The 17655-nt window shown below is 44.0% G+C and overlaps 1 protein-coding gene across 2 annotated transcripts in view; it reads right to left on the minus strand.

Annotated features, from left to right (window-relative positions):
* The window catches only part of TXNDC11 (thioredoxin domain containing 11), a 57977-nt gene extending 43141 nt beyond the window's left edge, over positions 1–14836 (minus strand). For both annotated transcript variants that reach the window (XM_028117664.2, XM_028117663.2), the window contains exons 1-4: positions 14460–14836; positions 8044–8260; positions 4329–4426; positions 855–984 (exon numbers count right to left, since the gene is read on the minus strand). In XM_028117664.2, the coding sequence (XP_027973465.1) occupies positions 855–984; positions 4329–4426; positions 8044–8260; positions 14460–14716 (702 nt within the window). In that variant the 5' untranslated portion in view covers positions 14717–14836. The remainder of the gene's footprint in view (positions 1–854; positions 985–4328; positions 4427–8043; positions 8261–14459) is intronic.
* Between the last annotated feature and the right edge of the window lie 2819 nt (positions 14837–17655).

The raw sequence follows: 17655 nt of genomic DNA on the forward strand, positions 1-17655 counted from the left end.
GTTCCTAACATGACCGAAAAGCTGTAACGACATCCCAGTGAAAGAAATTCATGTCCAAGCTACATAAAATCTCCCCAGTGCAAAAGGTAAAATCCAACCCAGTCACAATTACTAAATCCTCAGTGAGGTCTGGATTCATAGGGTTTATGTCTCAGCTACCTATGCTCTTGTATCTAAGTATCATTTTTACTTGCCATACCCAAGTACGATTTACACTTGCTACAATGACTTTTTCTGTGGAACTAGTCTTAATTTATTTAGACCGTTTTAAGCTTTATACTGGCCTCTGATTAATAAGTGGTCCTGAACACACACTAAGATCCTATAAAAACAATTTATCAGGGGATGAAGCTGGCAATGGGAAAGCAGCAGAGAAGCCATGTTAGGAAACTTTCTGTTAATAAGACCTTGAAAGAGTTATGCACTTTATAAAATAGAAGGGCACACATTCCCAGTTTTTTTTAAAACTAAACTACAGCTGACAAGTAAAACCAAGTATTCCATAGTAACATGCCATACAGTGTCAAATAAAATTTTTAGAAATTTGCAGGTGCATATAAACCTGTAAGTTAATTTTTATATGCTCTAAGCTCATCATGAGACAAACTGAAAGTCTGCGGGAAATTCCCAAACAAAAAATTCACAAGGTTTACAAGTGTTCCATTCTCTCAAAACTCACTTGGCTAAACCATCCCTACAATCGAGTATCTCAAAAATCATTTAATTGGGGCTTATCTATAATGTGATCTTTTCATTGCTGCAAATCAAGAGGTATAAAAAACCCTTCTAATATAAACAATCCAACACAACCCAATGAAACCTTGGGGATGGGAGGAGATATGAAAGACAGGTACCTCGTAGTTTGAGAGAAAATCTAGTAATTCTGATTGAGATGGGATGTAGAGAAGTGGTTTCATCACCCGGCGGACAAACTTCTCAATGTAAACAGCACTCATGGGGCCTTTGTATTCGATTGGTCCAAAACTAGTACCAAAAAAAATAAAAATAAAAAAATAAAAATAATACACCATGCATTAAACCTGTAACGTATAACTGAAATCATCAACACCAACAAGACGATCCTGACTGCTTCATAGGTAAGTAGCCTGTGTCCCGGGAGGTGAATGGAGGACCAACTGAGAGTAAGCATTTCATGTGCCGGGTGGCACAAGCAGCCACTACTTTTCTATGAGCTTAATTCAACTGCAAACTGAATTTCAAACAAAGAACATTCATTCTAGCCTCTGGGGGAAAAAGAAAAATTCCCGTAATAGTATTTCTTTAAAAAACAAAACCAAACAGGAAGGCAATCCTGGAAACTGACCAAATGCTAAAGGATTGCAGGATCTTAACTACATAATTCAACGTGGGGGGGGGACGGGACTTTCTTTTACACATCACTCTGAAATAAAAAACAAGCTGAGCAATTGGCCCTTGGCCTACTAAAATGTACTTATTAAATATTCCCATAGGCACTTACACAAAGGATCACTAAATAACCTATTCAAAGCTTTACTGTAACAAAAAAAGACAATGGCAAGGGACAAAGTTAGGGATCTACAAAAATGATCTTATTTTCCCTTCCAGGTGTGCTTAGAGATGCACAGGAATTTGATTTAGCATTGCTAAGAAATAAGACCAACTTTCAGTTACCCTCCTAAGCTAATCAGAATCCTCACATGGCTTTCTTCAATCTTGCACAACGCAGACGCTGCTCAAATATAACTGAATGGTATGTGGCAGGATGGGGGAGTAAGTTAAAATATAATAACTCCATAACCATTCTTCTAAATAGAAATTGACATTAAGCTTGCTGTTAATAGCAAAATAAACAGAGCATAGTAAAGATTTACATAAATGCTGTGACTGTGATACCATATGCTTACATAAATGACAAACACACATATAATGGGATGAGATAAACACAATTCCTCAGGGTGCACTGAAAATATGATGCCAAACAAAAGAATGTTAGCATGAAAAAAGTAAAAATAGCACTCTACATGCACAGCTGGGAGACAGAGTTAACAACTCTATCAATTCAAGACCTACATTAGTTTAAAAATTACCACCACCACCAACCCCATCAGCCACTAACAATTTTTAATTTAAAGGAAGAAAGCAAAAAATCATCTGATAACACATTTTGTTCAGCAAAACGGAGCCAAAAGATCTGGAAATGTCATCTACTCAGGCAAACAGGCTCCTGGAGGGTCGTTAGAAGGATCCCAGTAACTTGTAAAAGCTGAGAAGATCTCAGAATGCAGGTGCATAACACATTTTACCAGCATACCACAGTCACAACCACGGGAAGAGCTGATCCAGGGCTGCTGAGCCTTGGAAAGAGTGTTACAAGAAACTACTCCCTGCCTTAGAGCCTTTTATAAACTTTCTTAGTGACTGGTATCAATACAAGAAAAAAAAATGGAATCTACTTAAAAGCAAAACAGAAAGTCTATTATTTCTCTAAGCAACCACTAGTAGGTAAGCCATTACGAACACAACAACAACAGAAACACACAAACAGCAATGGTCTGTCTGCCCAGGGCTGAGGCTAAGGGGCCACATTTGCAAGCACTATTAACCAAGAGAACCTCAACACCACTGAATGGTCACAAGAGAACTTAGTTGAAGACATACATTCATTCGTGTGTGTTATGTATAAAACAGAGAACTTGCAGATTTTTAAATAGGATATGAAAAGGCTACACTTCAGGTATCTCTGTGCCTTAGCACTTGCTTGCTTTTAGTACACTGGGAATGGGAGATATTCAAGTGAGTATTAAGAGGTCTGAACGAACTGAAACAAGTAAAACCTAGCAGGCAAAGATGAGGGGCAAGCACTTCAAGGAGAGTATCAACCTCAAATTCCTCAGCTGTAAAACAAGAAGGATGGACTAGATGTTTCTAAAGTTCCTTGCCTGTCCTTTCAATCTTTCCATAAATCTAAGAAAACAAACAGTGTAAGACAATATACTGCACAGCCATATAACCCAAAAAGATATTTTGTACTTGATTCGAGGGAACTCTCCTGATTTTAGCATCACATCAAATTAGGCCCACCTCTGGGCAGTTGACTTGGTTACCTAGTGGCAAGGCCTATACTCCTCACTAGGCACCTGTGCCCTATTTCCTATCTCCAAATATTGTCTACTTCCAAAAAGAGAACTGCAGGGACCTTCGCAGGGCAAGCTTATTTATCCCATTACAGAGCAAAGAGCTTTAGCATCTTCAAATGCAAGAGTTTACTCTCTGAGAAGTACTCTTGTATCTAGAAGAGATTTTGAAGGTGGAGATGGGGTAAGAAAGTGCATTTTTGTCAAATATTACTTAACAGCTCTTGAGAAACAATACTACATGCCACACAACATTTTATGTTAGAAACATGAGGTATGATGGAACATGACAGATAATCCACAAATGATAGTTTGATGTTTCTTATAAATCCTCACTGATTAAAGCCTAGGGAGTTCAGAGGAAGGGAAAAAATAAAGCATAAAAAGTAAAGCTCCTACTAATCAAACATTCTTTACCCATTTTACCTTCATTAACAAACTTCAAGCCAATTACACTGAACAAAGTCTAAAGTTTCATCTGTCTCCAAAATTCTTCAAGACCAATTTTAGACATTACTTAACACGGTCTGGGCAGTATTCCAAAATCAAACACCAATATTTCTGCAGCATAATAAATAAACTGGCTCCTTAAGTGGGATAAAGACCAAAGGCAGCCTCTTGTTACTTCAGGCTAGATGAATGCATACAGGAACAAAATTTACGAAAACTTTTTGGGTCTTCAAAGCTCTTTGGATTTCAGGATTATGGGCGTAGGACCGGGGACTCGTGGTAATTTTCTTCCCAGCTGAAAAGGTGCTAAGATTCCCTCCTGCTTAGTATGTTGCCAGGTGACAGGATAAGGACCTTTGTGTATTTTCAGACAATAAAGTACTTCAGGATGTCTGAAATGTACAGCCGCACAATAGGGCCACTAGCACTACCAAAAACAATGCCAGACACTACGTAATGAAAAAAATGTTCACACAAGCAAGAAAAAGCAATTTAGGAAATACTATTACTACACAATCCCATATTTTTATTTTGGGAAAAAAAGAAAGAGGGTGGATATGTATAGTCAGAGGACAATATAAACCAAACACATAATGATTACGTATGGCTGATTAAATATCCAGATCCCTTTATTTATTTTTGCTTATCTGTGTTTTTTGCTTATCTGTACTTTCTCAATTTCCTACAGTGAATATCTAATACTTTTAAACAGAAAAAAAATTCACTTTGGAACGTAACTGGAATTAGAAAACTAATTCTTACCTCCGATGATACAGATATATCACGGGGAAATAAAAGAAATGCTTCTGTTTTCTGCATTTCCCCTGGTTCCACCAACAGTTAATTGCCACAAACAACACCTGCAGAACCAAAAAAGGTTTCAAATGACTATGAATAACAACTGAAAAATTACCAAGATTTTAAAGATAAAAATCATAGAAATGGAACTATTCCTCTCTGAAACAGAAAGTGAGAAAAAAATTATCTCCAGTATTCAAAGAAGGTCATCATCTACCACCACACACAAAAAAAGACAGACCTTTATCTATGGTGTCTAGCTAGGACTCTAGTATTTTACTAGTATTTTACAGTCTAGTCCAAGAGGGAAATGATTTGCTTTGAATTCTAAAGTGAATGAGCACCAGTGAGCTTTTTCTAAGCGTGATTACACTAAAACTCAATGGAAGGATATCTTTTGACAGTCAAACCGAGCATGGGAGAAGGAAAAATAATGTTAGCTGCAAATAAAACATCACAAATATCACTCCATTTTTAACAACTATATTAAAAACCAGTAAGAATAAGAGAATTACAGCTATGCTCTAAAATGTAGTATTAAGCAGCAAAAATACAAATTAAATACATATTTATAGGTAGATGCTAAGGTATTTCAGAAGTGTCCTTGTGTCTCCAATCTACTTTGAAAAGTACCCAAAAGAAGATGGGTTCATAGATTAGAGCAGGGTTTCTCAACTTCAGCACTACTGCTATTTTGGCCTTCCACTGTTATGAGGCTTTCTGTATGTGTGTTTTTGTTGAGGGGCAGTCCTACACACTGGTTGTAGGGTTTAGCAGTATTCTTGGCCCATACCCACTACATGCCAGCAGCCTCCCCCCCTCAAGAGTGATCCCCAAAAATAGCTCCAAATGCTTCCGAAGGTCCCCCGGGGGAGAAAATTTCCTCTAGGTGAGAACCACTGACTAGAGGAATGGTAAGAGAAATAAATACATGATCAAATAAGCAAAATAAAATGCCCTTAACAACATTTAACTGGCAATCATATATACAATTCCTTTACCTTTGCTATGTGAAGAAATTTTCATAGTAATACTGAAAAAATATGAAGATTACAAATGAAAAGTCACTTTCAGAGGCCTTCCTTATATGTTGTAAATAGCAATATTGCTCAAAACTTCGTGGAAGCTCTTTAGAGCTCCTTTTAGAGTCCATTTATGAGAAAGGAAAACAATATCTTTACTTAAAGGTGACATCTCGTTTTTTTACTCAAAAACAGGGCACAATCTACCATGTTTGCTAATTTTACTAAAGCAGTGTGGCTTAAACGATTTTTGCCTGTTTCCAAAAATAAACCCCCTCCTTTTCCCTAGTGAGAACACAGAATAATACGTTCTCCATTTGGAAGAAGCTGGAAAAAAAATTTGAAAAAAGCAGTGCCCGTTAGCTGTGGGTGGCACTATAACCTTCACCACTTGTCATGTGATCCTTAGCCAACCGCTCCACCATCCAAGTCTGAGGTCCTGTGCTTCCAAGCACAGGGATGCCAGCGCCAGTGTGCAGAGCTGTCATGAGAAACTGCACAGGGCCCAGCACACCAGAATGCCGTTCCGAAAATCACTCGGAAGGACACCACTGCTTCAGCTTACAATAAGGTAACAAGTAACTGACACCTGCCCCAAACACAGATTTCCTCCTTGTTCCCCACATGTTCTCTTAATTCAGAAAACTTAGGGAATGCCTGGGGAATGAAGTGGTGACTTCTTTTATGCTAACCTATCGCTTGCCTCCCAGTGCTCCATTAGAGTTCCTGCTTCCTCCCTGGAAGTGTCTGCCAGTTTGGTTATTATTACTTTTTTTTTTTTTTTTTAAGTTAGCTCTACTGCCCAACTTGAGGCTTGAACTCACGAACCTAAGATCAAGAGTCACATGCTTTACCAACTGAGCCAGCCTGGCGCCCCTATTATTAGCCATTTTTAAAGGGGGAGGGGGGTAAAGGGAGTACAGGGGAACAGATCGATCCCATGGGTCCGAAGTCGGAACATAAAATCACAATCCCCTCAGAACCAGTGTCCCAAGCAATAAAGAGTTCTAATGAAGAGCTAGATTTAAACAGTACTTTGCACCACATTCAGGGATCTATAATGGTTCAAAAGGCTTTGCTAGGTTGGGCAGAAAGCCTCACCAGCATTTATAACATTGTTTCTAAGAAAAATCAACCCAGAGCTCCAAAGAAACTTCTGGAACTCAGCTGCCTGCATAAATTACCTCAGATGAGTGGTTCTCAGCAGCAGCCTTTTAGAAATCTGTGCGATGCTCTTCTGCTTGTTGCAGTGACTGGGAAGCTACAGGGCATGGGGTGAGCAGGCACTGTGGGAGATAGCCCATGATGCTCGAAACTACGTTGCACAGGGAAGAATTATCCCCAGCACCCCAGGGCAGTTTGAAATGTCCTGCCCAACAATGAGGCTGGAGAAAACCTGTCTGTTAGTAATCAAGCCCAGGACCTAATTCCATTTCATATGTGAATCCAAAGTATGGTTTTTGTATTCACTGAATTTCTTGGGGAAGGCAACTCCTATGTAAACCCAAGGCAGAAATTACTTTGTTTGGTTCCAGCCTTTACCAAGGGCTGTTTACCGCTTAGGAAACTCGAATCAGTGAGGGCAGTGTCCCCACGGCACCTGAATCTCTAACACAACACACCTCTACCGGTCTGCCCCCAACAGTTCTCCATAAAGGGACCAGGACCTATTTTGCCCGAGCATTTACATCCTGAAACACACATGACCTGACTGTGTTACTTTTGTTTCCCCCACCTTTATAATTATAATATTAGTGGATTGGCTCTTTTGCAATTTAATGTGCAAGGAAGTTTTATCATCTATGAATTCCTTTTCAGGACAGCAAAAGACACCTCATAAAATATTTGTTTTATAAAAGGCAACTGGGATCCACTGGGTTGAAAACCACTGCCATACAGATGACTCATTTGCCCAGCCTTTTGGTCTAGCACAAAGGTTAACCTTCATTAAGTATTTGTTGCATATAGCTCTGGTCCAAGTATTTCTATTTTTTTTTTTATTTTTACTTTTATTTATTTATTTATTTGGTCCAAGTATTTTTAAAAGGTCAGCATGTTACATTGTAGTCATGACATATAAATCTGTCTTACAGCGGGGCACCTGGTTGGCTTAGTCTGACTCTTGGTTTCGGCTCAGGCCATTGATCTCAGGCTGGTGAGATCCAGCCCTGCATCGGGGTCCATGCTGGGCATGGAACCTGCTTAAGATTCTCTCTCTGCCCCTCCCTACCCACCCCAACCCCATGTGCATGCACACACACGCGTGCGCTCTCTCTCTCTAATAAATAATGTGAATATTAAAAAAAAAGAAAGAAAAAGAAAATAACTCAAGGACAAGTATCCAATGGATATTCAACTAGGCTTTTCAGCATTGAAACCAAACAGCATGGCACCCTGAGATGAACACTGACCTGCATCACAAGGAAACACAGCTCAGTGTTTCCCTCTCCTGCCCCCTCTCCTGCCTCTAACCAACTTATGACCCTCACCATCAGAAATCCTTTTTCTTTACAGAAGGCTTTACAATTTTTTTAAAGTAAGGCTCCTGGCCTTCACCCTGGCTCAGTCAGCCAGCTGGGTAAAGGGGTCTCTCTGGGAACAACCAGCCCTGCACACAGGGCTGGCTCATCTATTTGTAGGCTGAGTGTCAGCATTACCTGGTCTGAAAGCTGACCCGCTGCTTGCTCAATCTCTGACCTGGCAGCAATGGACTGGCCACACCACGGAGCGTAGAAGAACAACAGCACCACCTCTGAGTCCCGGCGAACATGCTCTGCGTAGTCCAGCTGCCCCTGGAAGAGGTCAAGCACCGGAGACCTCGAGGAGAAAAAGCTGACAGGTGGCTTTGCTGGTATTATCACATCTTTTGCTCGACTACAAAAGAGCAAACACAAACACGATTGCTAAGTTTATCTTCTTCTAAAAACAGCTTTATGTGGAGGGAGATCGAAGCTTAAGAGAACAATCTCTGGGATTTTTGAATAAAATTGAATAAGAACATGGAGTTTCTAAAACATCACCGAGGAGTAAAAAATATGCTGTGCTAAGGCAATATTTAGCTGAGAGAATGCGAGATGTGACCAATATGCTGAAAACAACTCTCTAATACTGTCTCCCCAGGTGTGGGGTGGGAAGGCAGCAGAGAGCAGAGGAGAAGGAGGTCTTAGAATAATCCCTATTCTTGCCTCCCACACCCAACACACTCCTCCCTCACCTCTCTGCAACCTGGCTCGCCAAAGGAGCCACTGATCTCCAGAGCTTCAGAACAACCAGTGAGCTTGCTCAGAACTAAAGGGAGGGAGCTCTCGTGGCTACCACTAGTAAGATTTCTATGGGAAATTCTTATCATCGACCCACTCTGAGAAAACATTATGTTTATGAGCTGGAGTTGGCCTGTACTTACCCAGGGCATTCAGGCAAAAGTAATAAATAATAATGTAGTTTCTCCAGATATATATATATATTGGGAAGCCACTAAAATGGAGCGGGGAGGCCAGAAGGGGGAGCCAGCACCTCTCCATGTCAATTACAGGAAAAAAATGATCAGTTAGACTCCAACAGGAGAATCCTCAACAGGAAAAGAATTACAAGCCCCAACAGGAAAAGATGTAACAACTCCTACAAAAAGACTGACTACTCCAGCAATCAGCCATTGAAAAACTGTCATCCCCCCCAAACTCTTGCTTCTCTCCAATGGACTTTCTTTCACAACTACCCCTCCCATCTTCCCCCTTCTCCATAAGATAATGTTGTTCTCCTTTGTCTGTGGGACTTGCCTATGATTTGCCACAGCTTGCATGTCCTGGATTGCAATTCTCTGCTATTTCTGAATAAACCCATTTTTCTGGTAAAATAACTGTTTAATTTTTAAGGTTAACAATATCATGATCCAAAGGTTAATAAAGATGAATAACAAAGTATCAGCCCATTTTAACTGGAAAACAGTCTTCCTGAGTACCTGAAGTTCCCAAAAGGGAGAGACCAAGAGAAGACAGAAAAGAATGAACAAGTGGTCTGAAGTCACAGAGCTGCCACTATTTTTCCCATCAAGACAAAATATCTTGGCTGAGGCTGCACCCCACCAGGTGAAAGGAGCTTAATGAACACCTTGAGCTGTTCACACATCTGCACTACCATGGCATAAAACCATTACCGTGATTTAGCCCAGAAACCAACAGAATTAAAAGAGACCCTAGAAAAGATTCAATTAACCCAAAAGGCAGAAAACGACCAAGGAAGGAACAAAAACCAGAAGGTACAAATGGAAAACAAACAGCCAGAAGGCAGGATTATACCCAACAATATCAAATATTACGTTAAATATGTAATTAAATATTACATTAAATATAAAAGGACTAAACCACCCAATTAAGAGGAAGAGAATGCCAGACTAGATAATGAAGCGAGACCTACCAAATGCTGTCTAAAAGAGACCCATTTTAAACATAAAACATAGGATGAAAGCATAGGATGGGAAAAGATAAATTATCTAAATAGTAAGCATAAAGAAGCTGGAGTAACTCATTAAGTGAAAGAATAAACTGGGGTATATTCTTACAATTAATTGTTACTCAACAATAAAAGAACTGATACATACTATAACTGGATGAATCTCAAAATAATTACACTGAAGAAGTCAGACACTAAAGAATACATATAACATGAATGCATTATATAAAATTCCAAAACTAATCTATAACAAAATAATCACACCAGTGACTATCTAGAGTGGGAAGTGGGGCAGGGACACTGACTGCAGAGGGGTACTGAGGAAACTTTCTGGGGAGGAGGAAACGTTCTCTATCTTGACTGAAAGGATGGAGGTGGTTAAATTTATCAAAAGTAATTAATCTGGGGACGCCTGGGTGGCTCAGTCATTAAGCGTCTGCCTTCAGCTCAGGTCATGATCCCAGGGTCCTGGGATCGAGCCCCACATCGGGTTCCCTGCTCCGCGGGGAAGCCTGCTTCTCCCTCTCCCCACTCCCCCTGCTTGTGTTCCCTCTCCCGCTGTGTCTCTCTCTGTCAAATAAATAAAATCTTTAAAAAAAAGTAATCTGTATATGTAAAATGTGCAATTTTACTGAAAATAAAATATACCACCATGAAGCTGATGAGAAAAACATCTTGGCTGGTGTGTCTCCTCCTCTGACAACTCAACCCAAAGTAGGAGACCTCATTTTTTCTCTCTCAGCTCCCTGTTGGTTGCTTTTATACCCCTCACCACAATCAGTAACTGACTTCTTTTACTGATTACCAATTCACTCTACCACATCATTAACTCCCTGAAGGCAAGAACCCTATTTTTTTCACTGTTAGAGCCTCACCGTTTATGGTGCCTGGTCCTCTGAAGTTCGATAATTTGTGAAACGAACCGACCCTCCTACCTCACCTGAACATATGCAAAGGCAAAATAAATATGAACCCACAGAGATAGACATAATCAAGAACACTCAGAATCAAAGTGTCAGAGGCTCATTTGCTTTACTAGGCATGATCCTAAGGGCCACATCATTATGTTCTATGTTCACATATGTGTTCAAACTAACTTGATAATCTGGCTTCTCAGAATACAGCAAGGTAGCAGGAAGGAAGAACAAGAAGGAAAGTGTGCCAGCTCTGAGACGCCCAGCAGACAGACAAGATATTGAGAACCAAAAAGGAAAACCTAAACACCCAAGACCCTACCTCCTCTAAGAGCCTTGGGTCATTTAGCATTAAGGAAAGAATCCCATGTCCTCCTCTGCATCTAGAAGGTGTTAGCTTCCTGAATTAAGACAGGTTTAAATCTATTACTTCCCGGGCGCCTGGGTGGCTCCGTTGGTTAAGCAACTGCCTTCGGCTCAGGTCGTGATCCTGGAGTCCCGGGATCGAGTCCACATCGGGCTCCCTGCTCGGTGGGAAGCCTGCTTCTCCCTCTCCCACTCCCCCTGCTTGTATTCCCTCTCTCGCTGTCTCTCTCTCTCTGTCAAATAAATAAATAAAATCCTCAAAAAAAATGTTCACTGAGCAAATGTTTGTATGCTTCAGAAACCGTACTGCAGGTACCCAGGCTACAGCCGAAAGCACGAAAATGTTCTCAAGGGAGACGACATACAACCGAACACGTACGCAACAAACAAAAACCCACAAAAGGATCACTGCTAGGTGGAGAATTTAACAGGGTGAGGTGACAGGGAATCTTTTAAGCCGAGACCTGAATGACAGGCAGCCATGCAAAGAGATGAAGAAGGCCCTGTGTGACGCGTTATCAAAGGCTCCAAAATTCCCCTCTTTCGAGATGATTCTTCTACTAGTCAAACTGCATGCTGAGTGTTAAATAACACAATCTGAGGGAAAGTGTAGGTCTGTGACAGCCAAACAAAGGAAAATAATCCACTTAGTATTACTGCTCTGCGTGTTCGGAGCGGCTCCTAAAGTCCACCAGCCAGATAAAATACGTGGCCCATGGAAAAGCAAACATTAACCAGGGAAGACAAACATCTGCCTCTGCTCCACCAGAAACATTCACAAGTTTCTATCTAACTCTTAAACTTGCTACAGGTTTTTGAGAAACTCTACCGAGATCAAAGATTTCCTGAAGATTTGAAGGCTCAGTCTCAGGTTCGAAAAACACAAGAGCTAGTTGCAAGCAAAAAGGGCAGGTTGCAACTCCCAAATTTTGTATGAAACGTGCACATTACACCTCCTTCTGAAGAGGATCTGAAGCAGCTTTGAAATCACAAAATGCAAAAAAGGAAAATGAACATATGCACACACACACATACACAGATACAGACACAACTTTTTCCCTCCAAAATCAGGGCGAAAGGAAAGGGAGTAGGATGCAGTCAAGGGGATTCAATGAATAGAAGGGCAGGTAAAATAAAGATTAAAGGCCCCAAAATGCACAATTATTGTGTTTCCACCCCAAATCAACCTTTTTTATATTATCTGGTTTGAACTCAGCTAAGCAACCAAAACTGAGGAGGGCTGTCCCTTATTTTAGGCCTGGTGCTATTAATAAAAATAAAATTTTGAAAAAAATCCTACTTTCTCGTAAGCTCCTGTCTTCATTAATGCAACAATCTTAAAAGTAAAATAGAAGAAGGGGGTCAGAAATGTTCGAGCCTACAACAGTATCAGGACACCATTCAATCAAACAAGACTCTAAAAAATCAAGTTCAGTCTATTAAAAGACTCTCCAGCTTTGCCAGTGGCATAGGAAGAAGAGGGACAGGCAAGCGGCCATTCACTGGCTCACTCCTATTCCGAAGCAGGTAGGTGCTCTGCCTGCCACAATGGATTTACACTCTTCCTTCTTCCCCAAATCTCAAAGGACTTTCTTAGCTTTTTAAAGTCATGTTCTTTCAGAAAAAACACGAAGCATTATTTCCATGGACGAACGGATGTCAGTAAGTTCCCCACCCCTGGAGCTGCGGGGAGTCGGGTGCGGGGGGGGGGGGGTGTCAGGGACAGACACGGACGTCCACACACAATGGACCTCTCTTCCAAAATTGAACCCAAAGACATCTTGCAATTCCACGTTGTAAAATACTTCATATACGTTCCTTTGCGCAGCACATGATAAAGAGCGAGGTTAAGAGCCTAGTACCTAACAATAAAGGATTCAAATTCCAGCTCAGCCATTTAATAGGTGGGTGTGATTTGGGGCAAGTTTTGTAACATGACCAAAGCTCAACTCCTTCATCTATAACCTAGAAGGATAAGAGTATATCCAGACTTTACTGGGGACTGAGCCTTTACTGGGTCCATACTAGGCTCTCAGATTATGTAGTAAAGAAATAAATGCACTGATGTAAGTGAGCTGCAGTGCTCAAGCAAGCAGTTTTGTTCCCCAGGGGGCACTTGGCAATGTCTGGAGGCATTTTTGGTTGTCATATCTAGGGCTGTGTGCTATGGGTATTTAGTAGGTACAAGCCAGGGATACTGCTAAACACCCTCAGGACAGCCCCTCTGCCCAAGTGCCAAGGATGAGCAACCCTGCTGGTACTTGGCAAATGATCAATAACAGTTATCATAATTTGTCTCCTTTCACTGAAATTCCCAAACCTCTGACGCCTCTCTGACAACAGAGACCACATGCTATGCTCAACACACTCGGTAAAAATGTTGCAAGTTGAAATCTTCCTCTTGGCTAACAGGCCAGTCAGTTGCAACAGACTTACAAATTGGGAGTCCGAGAAGATACACTGAGGACTTGGGAGACCAAAAGTACTCGTGAAATTTAAAGTACATTTTGTATTTGGGTACCTTCCCCAAAAGAGGCACAGTAACTTTAATTTTTTTCCTGTTCACTATGGTCCAGCCTACCCAGGCCTTCTTTCCAGCTCCAGTAAAACTACAGCCCTGTCCAGATTTTGCCCCTATTGCTCCCTCTACCTTGGACACTCTTCCCCCAAATCTTCCCAGGGCTGGCCCCTTCCTCCTCCCCGGGTGAGCTTCCTAGGTCTTGTGGTCACGAAGGCCTTTCTGCCCCACCCTCATTCCTTCTATTCCCCGCAGAGCACTTACAGAAGCCCTTTAAAATTATATTAAGTTGTTTACTGCCTGTCCCACTGGAAAGGAGAGTGGGATTTTTATCTTCAACGCTCACCTGGGTGAGTGTTACCCACCGCAGCACGTGTGGATGAATAATCGTTAGATCGATGAGTGCACGAATTGTCGAAGGGGTCTGGGGCTCTAACAGTTGTGAATCATTACACTTGCGGCATAAGGGAAACCAGATGGGTGTTAAATGAGGGTCCTACAGCCTGGGCAGAAGTGACAGGTGCGCCCCCCCCCCCAAGAAACCCCAACAGGTGACGAGCAGCTCAGAACGTGGCCCACTAACTTCGGTGCTAAAATGGGATGAAGGAAGGGTCCCGAGTAGCACCCGAAAACCTCGCCCGGCTGGCCGGCCGGCCCGCGGGGAAAGTGGCGGGCACGGCCGCAGGCTGAGCAGGGTCGGGTCCGTGGCTCCAGGCGAAGCCAGGCCTCACTTCCCCCCGCGAAGGCCGCTCCAACCCCGGACCCTGCGGGCCCCGAGCCGGCCCTGCGCCGCCGGCCGGGGCCCCGGGGCTGCGGGCCGCCTCACCTGCAGGTAAACTTGAGAGCGACGAGCAGCGCGCAACCGAGCGCCACGGCCCCGCAGAGCAGCTCGGGTCGCCGGCGCGCCATGAGGGAGGCGCCGCGCAGCCCGCGACGGAGCCGGCCCGCCGAGGACGCTCCAGCCGGGGCCGGGCTGAGGGAGCCGGAGCCCGCGGGGCCGCCGCCGCCGCCGCCACCCTCGTCCTCGGCGTCGTCGCTGCTGCTGCTGCTGTTGCCGCCGCCGCGGCCTCCGCATTCCGACATTACATGCTCCCTGTCGCCAGCTTTATACCGCCGCCGCCGCCGCTTCGGGCCCGAGGGCCCGGCCCGGCCCGTCGCTCCCCAATCCCGCAGCCAGCCGCGCCCGCTAACCCGGACCCTCCACGTCAGCCACACCGCCGCCGCGGCGCCCGCCCCCGCGCAGGCGGCTCCGCCCCCGCCCACGGAGTCTGCGCGGATGCCGGGCCCTCCCGGCGGCCCCGCCCCCCCGGTGATCCCGCCTCCCGTTCAGGGAGTCTGCGCGGATGCCGACACCGCCTGACAGCCCCGCCCCCCAGCGGGCCCCGCCCCTCGCCCACGGAGTCTGCGCGGACAGTCGCGCCACAAGCGCCCTTGCGGCCGCCAGCTGTCGTCCCACAGGCTCCGCCCTCCGCCCGCGGAGTCTGCGCAGGCGCGGGTCGAGCGTCCGGCCAGTCCACGACCGGATCCTCCCAGCGCGGGATCTGGGAGCTCGGGAATCCGGGAGTCGCCGCTTGGCCTGCTGAGTCTTAAGTGCCATGATGATGATGGCAGTCGTGCTCGCGAGTCCGTACAGGCCCCGGGGAACATAGGTGCCGTTAATTATCCCCGCTTAGCCTTACGAAAATAGATGCAGGGACGAGAGGTGCCCAGGGTCCCACAAGTGAGGCGGGCGGGAGAGGTCACTCGGCCTCGGTTTGCACGTCTGTAAAATGGAGGGTAATAGCAGTACCTCTCCCACAGGGTTGTTTTGAGGATAAATGAGATGATTTACCGAAAGCGCCAGGCCCACAGTGAGATCTCACTAAATCTCAATTACTGTAGTCTCCCAGCGTGCACGATCTGCATCAGTTAAGCGGCGTGTGCCCGAGAGCCTCAGCTCCCACCACGTCAGCCCTTGGGGAAGGGTCTGTGCTGCTTGGACTCACCCCACAGATGGCAAGAAAAACCGAGGCTTGAAGGTCCCTTGACTGAGGCCGCAAAGCTAATAGATGGGAAATTCAGACTCAAAGGCAGGCTGCCCGGGTGACCAGTGACCCACTGCGGACTCTCTGAAACGTCTCTGACTCTAAATGTTAGGTCCTTTCTAAAATTTTGTGATTATAAAGGACAAGTCAGTGAGGGATGAAATGCGATTTGAGAGTGACAGAAAGGAATCACTGCCATGAGGGGGAGAAACAAGCGTACCTGGGGCGAAGTAAGTCCATACTTACACAGCTGCTGAGGCTGCAGATGACTGAATAATCACAAAACTGGGCAAATAAAATTCTGAGGGAACCAGGGCAGTATGACTGCAGGCAAAAAACAAAACAAAAAGCATGGGCTAGCGAGAACCAGAAGCTAAGGTGAGACCTCACCTCTGCCCCAGGGCAGCTGGGTGAGCCTGGTGCCTGGCTTCCAGGGATGTTAAGGTGTGGCTAGTGTTGGCTACCTTGCTAGGGAGCCATGGCATTCAGTGTGTCCACCACTGAGGCCCAGGACGTTGGTAGCTTATTTACACCTACCATTTTGTTGTACAGTGCTGCTTGGACTCACCCCACAGATGGCAAGAAAAACCGAGGCTTGAAAGTCACTTGACTAGATTTTTTCCAGAATTTCTACTTCAGATTATACTACCTTAATTCCAGTAAGAGATGGAAGCTTCTCCAACATAGCTCCGTTTCCTCTTCCCGTTCCTGTGCTTTTACTTTTTCATGTTATATTACAAACTCGGTAGTACAGTGTTTTCGTACTGTTTTATATAATCTTGTTTTTATAGACGCCAAGAAAAAAATCTGTTTCTAGGTTTTTTTAATATTAACCTTATTTTAGCATTTCTAGTCCCTCTTGATTTGTCTGTGTAGATCTGAGGTCACTGGTGTATTACTAAGGGAAACAAATATGGCCAAAGTCACCAGTCTCCATTCACTGTAGGTGGCTAGCACAGAATCCACCCTACACTTCTATAAGAGACACCTGTCATTGGCACAGGCCTTTATAAGGTCCAAAGAACTTTCGCTGCCTGTGGGTTCTCTTTTAAGACCCACAATACCTTGTGGCAATGCAAGGTGACGTCTCATAGGCCAGGAAACTGCCCTGGATTTAAAAAGGCAGTTCATTTTCTCTTCTCTCTCTAGACATTTTCGTGCTGCTCTGACACCAGAATGTACTTCTGAAACTGATTAAGTTCATTTCTGAACACACCAGGCTGTCAGGGTCAGGCTACACTGCTCTTCAGGGTTCCGTCAGCCATAACTTGTCCACATCGACCCATATCTGAGCTTTCATAGCCACTTTTTACACCACGATCAAGTTGGTGGAGTCTGAGAAGGGGGCGGGGAGAGTATATGTTGAAATAATGCTCATTAACTTTTAAAGCTTCTAAGCATTTACTTAGCAAACAGGATATGCCTGACAAGGTACAGGTTGGCAGGTATTAGAGGAGGGAAGCCTACGCCCTGAGCCTGGGCGGTCTGGACAATGGTGGCTGTTTCTTGGAGACCTTGTATCAGGACCCCAGATTTGGCTTTCCAGAACTTGCTATTCTTCCCTTGCAACAAATACAAGAAGTCTATATTCTAATCTCTCCAGGCCAACTAAAGAGTTTTTGAGTTCTCAGCCACTCACAGGATCTCAAACTAAGTTTCTAGCGTGGATTCCAAAAGTTAAGACAACTGACTTTTTTATCTGTTAACTGAAACAGACCACCAGAGACCACTTTTTAACATCTGCTTTCCTCCCTGGGGGGGAAAAAAACAAAAGAGTTTGGAAGAAAGTACAACAATGAAAAAATGTAATGAAGGCCATCAGACTAGAGACCTGGTAGGAAAATAACACTACGAGTCTATTCTACAGAAAATGTCACCCATAACAGATTATCTGTTTGGCAAATAAGATGCACTCCTAATGCATCCACCAAGTAAAACTGGTCCCAACTGCCTTCCCGCACATGGAGGCAAAACAAGAGTCTCTCCTGTCTTCAAGGA

This window comes from Eumetopias jubatus, unplaced genomic scaffold (genome assembly GCF_037043125.1).
Source record: "Eumetopias jubatus isolate StellerSeaLion01/CBP00866 unplaced genomic scaffold, mEumJub1_p1.0 scaffold_12, whole genome shotgun sequence".
In the NCBI taxonomy this organism is placed as follows: domain Eukaryota; kingdom Metazoa; phylum Chordata; class Mammalia; order Carnivora; family Otariidae; genus Eumetopias; species Eumetopias jubatus.